This window comes from Convolutriloba macropyga, chromosome 14 (genome assembly GCF_964194025.1).
Source record: "Convolutriloba macropyga chromosome 14, txConMacr16.3, whole genome shotgun sequence".
Taxonomy (NCBI): Eukaryota; Metazoa; Xenacoelomorpha; order Acoela; family Convolutidae; genus Convolutriloba; species Convolutriloba macropyga.
This window is the reverse complement of record NC_134481.1, coordinates 48,362,815-48,378,217: the sequence shown is the minus strand read 5'-3', so window position 1 is coordinate 48,378,217 and position 15,403 is coordinate 48,362,815. Positions and strand designations below refer to the sequence as shown.

The following is a 15,403-nucleotide window of genomic DNA, read 5'->3' as shown; positions in this document are numbered from 1 at the left end:
CTTTCGGAATTCTGTTTGCTTATGATTTTTCAATTGCTAGTTATGAGTATTTTACATTTGACGCATGCATGATCAGTCAATTAAAAATAATCTGCAGCAAATTGATCAAATTTTGTTATTATGTAATATAAACATCGCTCTTCAAGCTTGTTTTCAACGTGCGGACTGCTTTTCTTCAACTGTCTAATGTAAAAACTCATATTAAATGCATTTATTTTACTTTTTACGGTCGCAGTTTTCTTACACAATACAATCGGGCGTTGAGATTACATTTTTGATATCAGTCCAAAGTTAACGTTGGTGTGACTTTTATCGTGTTATATATTTTCTACTTCAATATTTGCTTTGGTTTAAAGTTTTCATTAATGAACGTTTAAGTGACTTTTATTTTGAGACCTCAGTACCAGCTAGCAGTTTATAAAGCAAGATCTTGTGCATGTTTGGTGCCTCAAATATCGGAAATAATGGGGTGTAGGGCTGCCCCAGGTGGGAAACATAATGTCATGAGACTGGACACGATGATAGCAAAATTGGTCATTTTGCTTTTGTTGCGTACGGGTTTTGTAGCTGGACAGGCTTGCTTGAGTGGTGCGACGATAATTGTGGACGCAACGATTGAGCGACAGTATTTGGTTTCGACAAATTGGGCGGCAGATGAAGTTTCAAATGTTATTGGTGACAATGAATTTGTTGGAGGGGGATTTCTCAATAGTGCCACTCAAGGAATAGCTGATGTTCCATTGGCACCATCTGCGGAGTGTAAGTTCGTTATTACTGCACCTGCGGGGTACCATGTGAAGACGGCCATTTTGGCTATGGGCTTGCAGGAACAAAGGGGCGGCTTCTGCCTTTATTACATTGAAATGGAGGACACCAACGCCGGTTTTCCTGGTCCTGGAGATGGGCGCTTTTGTTCCTCACCTACTGGGGGCTTTAGACCAGACAATGCAGCCACGCTACAGTACACTGAAGCCACTGGTCAATATGTCAGATTTCTTCCTCCTCCTTATTCAACAACTGAGGAATTTCCCAACCAAGCAGTCTTACAATGCTCGCAGAATAGAACGTTGTCAGTTGATTATTCAAACCAGTTTATCCAGGATAACAAGTACATTGGTTTTGTTATGTCATTCAGGTGAGTTTTTTCTTCAAAAAACACTCTTCGGTTGTAAAACCCAAAAATAAACACATGAAACGGGGCAACAGAATTTTAGGCCGTATTGTTCAGTAAAGATGCTTTTTAACGAGACAAAACAATAGCAGAACATCTCACAGTTGTTTTTACGAGCCCAAAAATATGACCATTTGATTATTGTATAGTTTTATAAAAAATATTTTTCAGTTTTGTATCGAGGTTAAGGAAGTTCCTCTTTATTTCTACAACATTTTTTCGTACACAAATACAAAGTCATGATAAATAAACTGAACAGGGTGCTTCACTCTTAAGGCTGTGGTACCAGCCATACTTTACAATTTTCGAGTCTACAAATTTATTGGCCCGAGGAACACTTTAGTTTGAAGATTTTTTTAAATTTTAGATTTTGTCTCGTGATGAGTCTTTATTCTAAGTTCAAAATTAAGAAAGCTGTGAAATCCCCTTTCGAAAAATGAGCTCAGACGCAAAGCGCTTAAAAAATTGTTTAATTGAAATTTATATTTTTTGTTCTGTTGAGCCGTTGAGCCGTCCACTCTTTTTAGATAGATTTCATAGATAATTGACGAAATCTTTCTACTTTATTATGCGACGAACAGAATTTGTTTATCCTGTACTTCCGTACCTGTATGTTTTGTCAGTTCTGTACTTATAAACCGAAGTCCTTGTAAACCGAAGTGCAACCAATTGAAGCCACCCGTGAACTCCAGCTATTCTTTACAGTTTACTTTGTAACAAAAGTGTTTATCTTTTTTGTTGTTTGGGCGGATACCAATAATTAACTGTATCACCTCAGACAATTGAAATAAAAATTTTTTGTTACACACTGAAATGGAAATGCTCATTGGAGTTCGAAAGTAGCCCCAGTTGACGAGGGTTCACATTTTTAATGACTTTTGCTTAAAAGTAGAGAATTGGCTAAAACGAAGTAAGGATAGTTTGTAACAGTTTATAACTGTTTGTAGGAAAAAAATTCTTTTTAATATTGTTGGAGCTGATAGAGACAAAGTTAGAAAAGTTAACGGGTCTTCAGAAACCTAAAATTTACTTCCCTATCAATTGCTTGCTTCACCTATCTTTTTTAGTCACTCTTATTTTTATTGATCGAGCTTTTTCAAATAGTTGTTTATTAATTAATGAGAACTGAATCCAAATAGCTTTTCTAATCTTTCATCACAGATATTTTTGCAAAAAGTTGAGGTCGGGAATTTCATTTTTAGGTAGTAATTGTTTATCGCATTAATTTTCTTTGACCGATTTTCTTCCCAAGCACCGTAATTTTGTGGAGTTACTGGATCTGGTTCCAGAATATAAGAATATTTCTTGATGTTTGTCAATCATTGTGATAGGAAATAGCTCCTTTGATCCTTTTCAATCAACACAGCTGTATGAATTAACTTCGTGCTTAATTTCCAGATAGTTTGCTCTGAGAGTGATCACTTTTCCTCAGATTTGCAACGTAAAACTTCATTAAACTTCGAAGCAGCTGATCAAGCTTTATTTGCATACGTGTCTAAATTGCTGCTTTCCTACTCAGCAGATGCCTCTCTTTCAAATGTCGTCTTTTCTTCTCTTTTGATTTGCGTCTCTTGAGAAAACAATCCTGGTTATCCTTTTACTCATCTTTTTTTCTACATATTGCAATTTTTTATGGTTTTTTCTTGTGTATATGTAAAAATACGCCAATAAAAAATTGATCATACTCCTTTTTATTATTAATGTTTTGTCATTAATTATTTCTTTCACCGATTATTGTTTAGTTGAGTCAAATTACCACACTTTGGATGCTCAATACAATGTTCCTGGTCAACATTTTGGATGCTAATCGATTAGTTTTTTGGTGGTGGCAGTGTGCGGTAAAAATGATGAACGGCTGCTGTGCTAATAAATTCCAGATTTAAATAATTTACTGACAGGAAAAGGAACTCATGGATTTTATTCGTTGAATTTTTAATTGGAAAAAATAGTCTATCTGAAACGAAAGAAATAACAAACTAAAAAAATTCAAAATTTATTTGCTTAGAAAAAGGCGACAATTTTGACGCTCTTAAGCTGACTTAAAGCGTATTAGTTGCAAAAAAGAGAGTTTTTCCAATTTTTTGGAGCATGAATCTTTCTTATATTATTGTTCTGGTCTCCTACTAAGACTTAAGTGACGTGTCATTAATTGTGAATTACGAAATTTTGACAAACGCAGCTGATCATCATAGAAAACCAATAACTACTATTCTACTATATATGTCTAAGAAATTAACTGCCCAGTCTAACAAACAATGGTTGATTAATTAAAGGCCCAATTTCAACATATGTTCTAGATATGTAGAAACAGTGACACGTTTGAAAAAAAGCTGGTGATGAAAACTCTTTAAAAACTTTTTCAGGTAATAAAAAACGACTATTATTCGAACTCAATAAACGAAAAATTGACGATAGAAGCTAGCCTTTATATTTCAATTTGTGACATAAATTTCCAATTTAGTGTTTTCTGAGGTGATACAGAGAATTTACTGCATGAAATCAAGTAAATTTCAATTGAAAAGATTTTGTTACAAACTGAAATGTAAAAAATAGCTTCTGCTCAAAGATGACTTCTATTGGCTTGGGTTGTTAATTTGTACGCACATTGGCAAAAACAAGTACATAATTGACAAAAACAATTACAGGAAGCAAAGTTTGTAACATTTTAAAACATTTCTTCTGGGTAAATAATTTCACTGCTGATACAGATATTCTATAATTAGAAAAACCAATGGTTTTTCTGTAAAATAAAGTTTACTTCTATATCAATTGATTGCTATAATCATAAGGTTCTCATTTTGTTGAATGATCGCACTTTTCTCATAAAATTGTTTTCTCTTTCATGAGAAATGAATTCAATTTTTTTTGCTTACCTGGACAATTATAACCTCTTTTAAAAATCTGTTCTTTTATTAAAAAATTATTGAGGAAAAAACTTGAAGTCCCGAAACCTAATTGTATTTGCCATTTTTGCATATCCTAAAATATTGTTTGAACAAATTTCTAGCCAAACATAGTAAAGTTGTCGAGTTAATGGATTTGGACTCAGAATATATGAACGGTTCTTGATATTTGTAATTTATTTTGATAATTTATTTTCATCCTCGATCCATAAAACTGTATGAATATATGAATTTTGATAACAATTTTCTGTGCAGTTATCGTGAAATTACAGGTATGCGAAGTTTATAACATTTTGTAACAACTTTTTCAGTTTAATTATTTCAGACCCGATGCAGATATTCTATAATTAGACAAACTAATAGCTCATCTGTAAACTAAAATTTGCTTCAACCTCAATTGATTGTTATGTTCTTTTTCTCTCATTTTGTTTTATGATTGCACTTTTTTGAAAAATTGTTTCTTATTTTTCGAAAAATGCATTCAAAAATTTTTCTGCTTACCTGGCAGTTTATAAACTCTTTTAAAATTCTCTTTTTTTTCATTAAAAATATTTCAGCTAAAAATTGAGGTCCCGAAATGTAATCTTTTTGCCATAATAATTTGTTTTAAAAACTGTTTGATCGAATTTCTTGCCAAAGTCCGTAAATTCGTCGTGTTAATGGATTTCGATTCAAAACATGACAACGGTTGGTTTTTCATCTTTGACATTCGATTTGATAGAAAGTAACTCCCTTGGTCATTCTCGATCCACAAAGCAGATGCCTCTCTTTCAAATGTCGTCTTTACTTCCATTTTGATTTGCGTTTCTTGAGAAAACAATCATGGTTATCCTATTAGTCATCTTTTTTCTACACATTGCTTTTTTATGGTTTTTTCTTGTGTATATGTAAAAATACGCCAATAAAAAAATTTATCATACTCATGTTTATTATTAATGTTTTGTCATTAACTATTTCTTTCACCGGTTATTATTTAGTTGAGTCAAATTACCACACTTTGGATGCTCAATACAATGTTCCGGGTTAAATTTTTGGATGCTAATTGGTTAGTTTTTTGGTGGTGGCAGTGTGTGGTAAAAATGATGAACGACTGCTGTGCTTATAAATTCCAGATTTAACTAATTTACTGACAGGAAAAGGAATTCATGAATTTTATTCTTTGAATTTTTAATTGGAAAAAATAATCTATCTGAAACGAAAGAAATAACAAACTAAAAAAATTCAAAATTTATTTGCTTAGAAAAAGGCGACAATTTTGACGCTCTTAAGCTGACTTAAAGCGTATTAGTTGCAAAAAAGAGAGTTTTTCCAATTTTTTGGAGCATGAATCTTTCTTTTATTATTGTTCTGGTCTCCTACTAAGACTTAAGTGACGTGTCATTAATTGTGAATTACGAATTTTTGACAAACGCAGCTGATCATCTTAGAAAACCAATATCTACTATTCTACTATATATGTCTAAGAAATTAACTGCCCAGTCACACAAACAATGGTTGATTAATTAAAAACCCAATTTCAACATAGGTTCTAGATATGTAGAAACAGTGACACATTTGAAAAAAAGCTGGTAATGAAAACTCTTTAAAAACTTTTTCAGGTAATAAAAAAACGACTATTATTCGAACTCAATAAACGAAAAATTGACGATAGAAGCTAGCCTTTATATTTCAATTTGTGACATAAATTTCCAATTTAGTGTTTTCTGAGGTGATACAGAGAATTTACTGCATGAAGTCAAGTAAATTTCAATTGAAAAGATTTTGTTACAAACTTAAATGTAAAAAATAGCTTCTGCTCAAAGATGACTTCTATTGGCTTGGATTGTTAATTTGTACGCACATTGGCAAAAACAAGTACATAATTCACAAAAACAATTACAGGAAGCAAAGTTTGTAACATTTTAAAACGATTCTTCTGGGTAAATAATTTCACTGCTGATACAGATATTCTATAATTAGAAAAACCAATGGTTTTTCTGTAAAATAAATTTTACTTCTATATCAATTGATTGCTATAATCATAAGGTTCTCATTTTGTTGAATGATCGCACTTTTCTCATAAAATTGTTTTCTCTTTCATGAGAAATGAATTCAATTTTTTTTGCTTACCTGGACAATTATAACCTCTTTTAAAAATCTGTTCTTTTATTAAAAGATTATTGAGGAAAAAACTTGAGGTCCCAAAACCTAATTGTATTTGCCATTTTTGCATATGTTAAAATATTGTTTGAACAAATTTCTAGCCAAACATAGTAAGTTGTCGAGTTAATGGATTTGGACTGAGAATATATGAACGGTTCTTGATATTTGTAATTTACTTTGATAATTTATTTTCATCCTCGATCCATAAAACTGCATGAATATATGAATTTTGAAAACAATTTTCTGTGCAGTCTTCGTGAAATACAGGTATGCGAAGTTTATAACATTTTTACAGCAAAGTTTGTAACATTTTTTAACAATTTTTTCAGTTTAATTATTTCAGACCCGATGCAGATAATCTATATTTAGACAAACTAATAGCTCAACTGTAAAATAAATTTGCTTCAATATCAATTGATTGTTATGATTATTTTTTCTCATTTTGTTTTATGATCGCACTTTTTTAAAAAATTGTTTCTTATTTTACGAAAAATGCATTCAAAAATTTTTCTGCTTACCTGGCAATTTAAAAACTCTTTTAAAATTCTTTTTTTTTCATTAAAAGATATTTCAGCTAAAAATTGAGGTCCCGAAATGTAATCTTTTTTGCCATAATTGTTTGTTTTAAAAACTGTTTGAACGAATTTCTTGCCAAAGTCCGTAAAGTTGTCGTGTTAATGAATTTTTTATATTCAAAATTTGACAACGGTTCTTCATCTTTGACATTTATTTTTATAGAAAGTAACTCCCTTGATCATTCTCGATCCACAAAGCTGTATCGATAGAAAAATTTTCAAAGCAAGTTATTGAGCTTTATTTGCATACGTGTGCGAATTGTTGCTTGCCTCTTTAACAGATAGTTTTCTTCCAAATGTCGTCTTGACAAATTTAATTTGATTTGCGTTTCTTGAGATAGTTTTCAATTTACTCTTTTAGTCAATTTTTTGTAAATACTTCAAATGTTTTGTTTGTTTTGTCTTGTGTTGTCTTGAGAAAAACACGTTAGACGAAAGAAAAACTTGATCAGACTCATTTTTGTTTCAATGTTTTGCCTTAAAATTTTTTTTATCCTCAGTTAATGAATAGTTGAGTCAATTTGTCACACTTTGTATGATCAATGCGTTGAATGCTGGTGAACTTTTTTGCTGCTAATTGATTACTTTTTTGGTGCTGGCGTGTGCGTTAAAAAATATGAATGACTGCTGCGCTAAAAAAATTCAGTGTTCATTAGTTTTATGACAGCGAATTTAATTCACAGATTCTTTTCTCTGAATTTTTAAATGGAAAACAACTTGTTTGAAACAAAAAGGTAGTGTTGAGCACAAAATTCAAAAAAATTTCTTTAGAAAAAAAATAGACAATTTTCACGCTCTTTAGCTGACTTAACGCACATTATGCGCTAACAGGCATGATTTTTCAAACTTTTTAATTATTCAATTACTGTTGTCTCGGTGGTATAATGAATGTTGACTTTGAATAAAACTAGTCAAGAAATCGCTCTAAAAAAATTCAGGGAATTAGAATAAGCAACATAGTTTCAGATGACAACAGCTTATTGTTCTGAGGTTAATTGTCTTCAAAAATTGAAAAAAAAATCAATATAGCTATATCTGTGAACTATGCAATTGTTCATTTGAAGTACATTCTTAACAACATTTTCAAGAAATGGTTTCACGTTTTTGTATTTTATAGAATAGCCCCCTATTGTTTTGGGCCGCTAACAGGGTATCAAAACTTTCTTAAATTTATCTTGCAGAATAACAATAACAGATAATCTGAAATTTACTGTTCAATGCAGTTTATAAATGAGGAAACATGAGTCAGCTGAAGTGGTTCTATAAAAATAGTACCGAAATTTAAATCAGGACAACAACATAGTTGATACTGATTCATTTTTCGATGAACTGATGTTGCTTAAAATCAATTCACTCACTCAAGTATTTACTGAAGCTCAAGTAGATCAAAAAACCAGCAGTCTTAAGACATGATTTATAAGAAAACTAGTTTGGAGCGGAGAGAATTTTGATGGTCCGAAAAAAATGTTGTTTTTGAATTGCGTGAGTTAATTCGATTTTATGCGTTCAATGTCTTTGCTCCTGATTTTTATGAAGACTATTAAAGGCAATACAAGTGAACCTATGGAGCATTTGAATTCATCAGGCCGGCCAGTAAAGACTTTTTGACTTTTTATCAGCTTTCGGATTTATTAGTTTTAGGGTAGTTATTAGTTTGGTGCAGATTTTGTGTTTTGTTCGTGTTTGAAATCTTTTGTTATATTATGACATAACTGATTTAACGACAGACTCCAATGGTTTTCAAATAAGATACATTCTGATTGATTTAAAAACTGGATTCTGAATGCCAAGCCTAACTAAATTTTTGAAATTTTAAATTTATTGTCTGAATACAGGAGCAAAATTAGATACGGATTCAACTCAAAGTTAAGTCACAATATGTCCGCATGTTTTGTTTCCAGACACAATAAAACGGAACACGCTATATCTAAATTTAGATCATTACTTTAACTCTACAACAGATTCCAAGTATTATTTTAAAATTTCCATGGGTGTTTTACATAGTTACCAAGCAACTAAACTCCTGACGTCAGTTTTGAATGCAAAAAAATGACGTTTTTTGTGATTGGAAAATATTTACGTTCACCATCAGTGGCTGAAAAGTGAAATGTAAAAACTAAACAGCGGACCATAGATAGAATTCAAGAGCAGAGCCGCAAACGTAATTTTTCGATTCCATAAAAAATGCGGACTGTCGCAAAACACAAACTCTCATCTGTTATTTAAGTTCCACACTGAAATTGAATGGTCCGTCATAAATTGGTTTATGATTATTTGCACTGAAAGACCTAAATGAATATATACTTTCAGTTTTGCATCGCACCAAAGTTGGTCTTTAACCAAAACTAAGAAGGCTTATTGATGGGTTGACCTGAATTAATTGGGTACTTCGACCAAAAACAAACTTTATGTAAATTCAATGGCAATCTACAGTATAGGGAATATAGATTTATAAACGCAAAATGCACAAACTAGTATCTCGACAGCTTGCAAATCACTAATAACGAACTGGGCGTTAAAAGACTTTCCATGTCATTGACAAAAAGCGGCTATAAAAAACAGGTCCCCTATTTGGGCAGATGAACACAAACTCCAGTCTAATCTGGAGCTAACCCGAAAATCAACCAAAAGAACTGAACTTCTTCGTCAAAAGTCGTTGAAGTCAAACGCGTGGAAGTAGATTTTGCAACACTGTCAATACTTCGTTCTAACAATGTCTATACTCTTTCTTTTTTGGATTGAAATTCTTCTTCTATGCTTATTTTGGTTGCAATTTTGCTGGATTGATATTTTACAAGTAGAATGGAAAGAGCTACAGGATCAGAAAGCACCTCAAGTGTAGGTTAACTCAATAGATAGTTTTTGCTTTTTGCTGTTTTGTTTTTTTTTGATATTTGAAATGTGGAATTGATTAAAACCGAAATACGAGGAACAATGAATCAAACTGCGGCCTCAAAGGAAACGAATAATGACTGGGTCAAGCATTAACAGCAATCTGGCGACACAAACCAACCTTTGCGTACAGCAGCAGCATGAACTTATTACAAGGGAAGGCTGCGAACTGATCGACAAAAAGTATCAACCTTGTGAAGGTAAATCACGAGACCCTTTTGTAGTCAGTGCTCTGAAGTGCTACAAAAATCAAAACGAACAGCCCAACACTGCAAATAGCGATTGAAATTTTGCTGCCTATTCTGAACAAAACAATTTTTTTTATGAAGCCATTGACGACCAACCAGAACTCTGTCTCTTGGAAAAATGGTTATCAAGAAAAAAGGTATGTCAGGGGACCGCAAGGTAGATGATCGACTGAACGCCAACAAAATTAAGCAGATGACTAATCTGTTTAGAGAGAGTGTTCTAACTTGAAGGAAGCTCAGTCTTTATGAAAAGATCATTGCCCTTAAGCAATGGTAGAAATGCATATTGAAACTGCTCCTTATCCAGAAAATGAAAACGAATTATCGTTATGCTTCTGGGAGGAAGCAACGCTGATGTTAAAGATGTCGGGGGAGAAGATATTCAATCACGGCCAACAGAATACAAGCTGTTTGTAATTTTGCTTCCCCAGAAGACTTAAAAGTAGATGAGAATAGGCAATTTGATTGGACATAGAAACCCATGATTCCAAAGTAAATGCCATTATTCAACCGAGATAAAGCGCCTTATGCACAAAAGTTTTGAAAACTGTGACAAACATTGTCTGAGAGAGGAAATGTGTGAAAGATTTGTAGTAAACGAAAATCCTGTCTAACAAGTTACTACATCTCTAACTTTATCCAGCTTCACTTGCTGCAAGAATCTTTTCAAAAAGTCCAAAATTGAAAAATTTACATCAACACTCGATAGACACAGAAGCTAAAAGCGATTTGTTGAGATCCTGAAAAGATCAAGATCGAACAGCACGTATAGAAACGAATGGTGCGTTCAGCATCATCAATGCTAAATCCAATCCGGCCTGCAAATATTGGGCCTGGTTAGAACAACACCTCAAAGTATAAAAAAGACTGATAACCGATAATTTACTGGCAGTGATTACTGATTTAATTGGGATTAATTGAGACGATATTCCAATATCACCAGAGGCCAATTGATTTAACATCCCATATGGATTCGCTCTCTGCATTAACATTTTTTTGAGAATAAAAGAAACTCATTAAGATTTCTCTGGCGTCCTGAATCTATGGAAACTGTTTGGATATATAAACACCAGCGGAGTTTATATACTTGCGCAAAAATACTGTAAAGCGAGCAGGACCCGACAATGGTAAACAATTCCATTTTGCAGCAAAAGAAATACCAACCAATGTTTTCATCAGGTCAGGTAAAATGCCTTTTAAATCCGTTCAAGAATTCAATCAGCTTTTGTCTTTTTTCTCACAACATGAATTCAAATAGAAAAAATGGACAAGCAACAACCAATTGCTGACCAAGGCACTTCCGGAGGACTTAACTCGTTCAGTAAAAAGAAGAAAGAATTGGAAACCAATATTGGTGAACTATGAGTACTTGGCCTACAATGCACGTTAACAGATGATAGTCTTCGAACCTGTTGAGTATCTAGCAAGAAAATTTGTTCGAACATAAAAAAAATTATCACCAATTTTGTCAGTATTCGATCCAAATGGATTGCTTTGCCCTTTAGCGTTCATATGAGACAACTACTGAAAAGCATTTGAAGATAAAAATCACATTTTGGACACCAACGTTGAATTTTAGGAAAAAAATAGTTTCTTAAACTGATAAAAATCAGCTGCAATTTAAAACTGAAACCAGCATTGAGAGAACAAATTCTAACCGACGGCGAAGGTAATTTATGTTTTTGTGGACTTTTTTGAGGACACAAGATGCTCAGAAGCCTATCAACTCTCACGATCAAATGGACAGTGGAATATACAGAAGATTTAGCCTGTGATATTAAGACCTACCGGATGGCGCCATTTCTGTATATTCCAATACCACGCTGAAAACTCCAAGAAGCTCATGGTGCAGTTCGACTGAAAGAAGAAATAACCGAGAAACACGAATTACGGTTCTCTACGTGTTAAAAAATAACTAAAATTCCACAGTGGACCAACAGCTCTTAACAGCAACATAACAGTAAATGTCAAAGAATAGAAAAAGCAAAAGCAATCATCTTCAAATTACCAAAATAGGATTAGATTAGTGAAGAGGTGAATAAGTTCAAGGCTAAGGAAAACAAAAAGAGCAAAATGTGCTTGTTTGCGCCCAAAGCAAAATAGGCACAGGTCAATTTCATGGTAAAGCATACAGTAATGATAACATGGAAGCATCGTTTGAGTTATTGTTAAGAAATGAGCACACGAATAATCAATTCCGCAAGCAGGAGACGTTTTTCAGCAGAAGGTATGGCTCCTGGGCCTAAAACAGTTTTTACCAGCGTTAGTGTAGACTACTTTGGTTCTTTTATTGTAACGACTGAGACTGGGCAAGTAAAACTAAATTGATAGCGTTATCTCAATTCGTGTCTTTCTGTGAGAGCGATGCAGATAGAGTTGGTATCGAAATTAGACCTAGATATTTTTTTTCAATAAAATGCAATTCAGTGCGCAAACAGGCAAACAAGCCACAATAAACGGTGACAAGGGATCAGTTTTGTTAGAGTTATAATGCTAATTTGAAGAGTAAATTGAACTATGGAGAAAAAAGGTATCGAAGAAGATCTAATTCGACACTGAGTAAGAAGTAAGTTCAAACAATCCGCGGCACCTCACTTTATAGGAGTCTAGAGCCGATTGGTTGGAAGTTGCAACGAAGTTACGCAGTGTTGGGGACCTTTCAGTCACGGAAGATGTGCTGCCAACAACGATGTGTGATGTTGGGTAAACACTGAACTCAAACTGTTGACAGCAATCAGATCTAATGTCAGTTCCAATGTCAACATCACATATCGTTGTTGACAGCACAGCCTCCGTGCCTGAAAGGTCCCCAACACAGCGGAACTTCGTTGCAACTTCCAACCAATTGGTTCTATGACTGTTCACGACTTAGAAACATTGACTCCATGCTATATGTGATTGGCGACAAGTATGATTGCGTACCTGATCTACTACGCGCGGGGTAATCGTTTCATAATCAGAAGCAAAAGTCCACGACACAACCAACTTCAGGCAAATCTCGTTTGTGAGAGATTTAAAATGGAATTTGAACGATTGACAAAATGGCGGTTCCCGGCAACAAAAAACTTGAATAATATTTTCTCTTTTGGTTGATTGAAGACTGTGAACAAAACAGCTTTTACAATAGGGCACAAATTACATAGATCATAGAGAGGTCTGATGATGTTAAGCAACCAAGGCCATTTCGAACCAACGACGGAGTTTCCGACAGAGCAATGTTGAAGTTCGCTTCAGTGCTTTCAAAGAGGAGAGGTATTTTAGAGATGGAAAATAGGCCCGGCAATATGCAGGCCGAGCTCAACTAAATTCATATAAAATGATTGAGTGTTAACAAAGGCGCTAAGTTAGAGACGCATTCAACGCTTAGTTGAGTCACTATATGTCAAAATAATTCGTTTTTCATTTTAGTCGCAGTGAATAAGCAATATCTACACATGGATTATCACGACAATTTTCCATCGAAGTGTATTTGGCATTTTCTAAGGATATTCTTCGTGATCATCCACCAACTGCTGACGTCAATTATGCATGGAAAAAGTTAGGTTTAATAGTTATGGCAGAATATTTTGTTTCACTCAACCAACAGGTGAGAAAAGATTTATAACACTACAACGGTAGACTATAGTCTGACCTAGTACTAAAAACAGCGAGCAGCGGAGAACTGAAAGCTTTGTGCGTTAATTGTTGCAAACTGCGAAATGCCGCAATCTCATTGGCGCAGTAATTTACTCTGGTTAACTAACCTTAAACTTGTATTTTATCTTGCATCCATTTGCCATTGAAAATTTAAGTAATTTGAAATAAAAGAAATTCAAGAGTTTCTTATATCTAAGTTTTCAGGTGACACAAAAAATTTTTTTTCTTAGATCAGAAGACCAATTTTTTGATCTCATCAGTGAAAATAGTAGGCGGCGTCAGATCAGTATGCATTTCACAGAATTACGTGTTCTGAACCAAAATTTAAGATGCTATCTCGTTTCTAAGGCTTCGGTAACAGTGACTAACGACGGACCTCTGTTTTGTCAAAAAGTGTCCCTCTTTGATTCGTTTATAATCATAAATCTTGAGCAACATACAAGGATAGGACTCATTTGTTTCAAGTTGTCTCATTTTGAATAAAGGCCTGAGTCGTTAACCAAAACCCAGAAAATCCTGTTAAAGTTGACTGGAATTAATTAAGCTTTTCCAGCAGGAACGAATTTATTTTTACTAAATTAAACTATTAGTTTTTCGGACTGATAATCAGCGTTTATTACAATTATAATCTAGAAGACTGCAGATATACTGTTATAAAAGTTTATTTCAGAACTTAGTATGACGACAGCTTGTCAACTGCTATTAATTAAAAGAGCGGCATGAACCGTTTTTTTTGTTTTTAATAGAAAAGCACGCGCAACAAGCAATAGTAGCAAAAGGTTTTTTGTGAGATGTGAAATATGAGTTTTTTCTGGATTTTGTTGTTCTTCCGTTGCTTTGGCATGTACCATCCGCAATCTAAGGTTGCATTGAGTTTCTGCAAAGATTCTATTGAACGTACTCGATTAAAAAAAATGTTTTACGATTAATAGTACAGGTTTTTACCTCTCAGCTTTGCCATTTTGTATGTGGCTTTTGCAAATACTATCAGTCATGACAGATTGAATTTGTTTTCTGACAGCAAAAGACGTTTTGAATGGATTACGTTGACTATTATATGTTTTACGATTATTTGGATGTGTTTCAAAACATAGTAGTATTTTTTTCCTAGTATTGCCTTTATTTGCCGTTTTATTTTTTCATCACTTTACCAGAAAAGCGGATTTTCACTATTGCAATAAGTTTTGATCCATTAGCAAATTTTTGTGAAAAAGTTCGTTTTCTTAGTATGCCAATTGTTTCCAAACAGTTGTAGTCAAAAATTTTAAAATTTGTTCCTGTGTTAGTACTTTGTAGAACTTTAATTAAAACTGTTTAATTAACAAACAGTTATTGTTCTGACAATGATATCCGGGGTCCAGTAAACCCATTTCAAGTTGCTTTTCTTTCAAAAAATTGAATGAAAAAACTTCCGTTTTGAGAATGAGTTCAATCTGTTCTTTCAATTGATTTTTCGTTCTAATTTATTTGAAGGAAAGAAAGATCTTAAAATCAAAGCAAATATTGTGTTCGGAATTATTTATGGTTCTTTTGAAACTTAATGATAACTCTCTTCAAATCTTTTCAGTTTTCGAACAGATTCTTCACATTTTGTCGTTTAAATATCTCTTACGCTAATTCATAGACTTTTTTTTCCAATTTTCGCTTGTAAAACTGTTAGTCTTGTTCCAGGAATAAAGAAAAATGTATGCCTCGTTTAAAAAAATTACGTTTTCTTGATATTGTGCTGATTTTTGTCACCTCTACTGTCCTCATCCAGAATCTCTTAGATTTAAAAAAGCACACAAAAAATGTGTACAAGATTTTATGAATTCTAAACTGAAATTTGTAAATTTC

The 15,403-nt window shown here is 33.3% G+C and overlaps 1 protein-coding gene across 1 annotated transcript in view; it reads left to right on the top strand.

The window, feature by feature from the left end:
- Positions 1-278: 278 nt before the first annotated feature.
- The window catches only part of LOC142353104 (uncharacterized), a 43,676-nt gene continuing 28,551 nt past the window's right edge, over positions 279-15,403 (top strand). Inside the window, exon 1 of the mRNA XM_075405308.1 lies at positions 279-1,135. Within this exon, the coding sequence (XP_075261423.1) occupies positions 465-1,135 (671 nt within the window). The 5' untranslated portion in view covers positions 279-464. The remainder of the gene's footprint in view (positions 1,136-15,403) is intronic.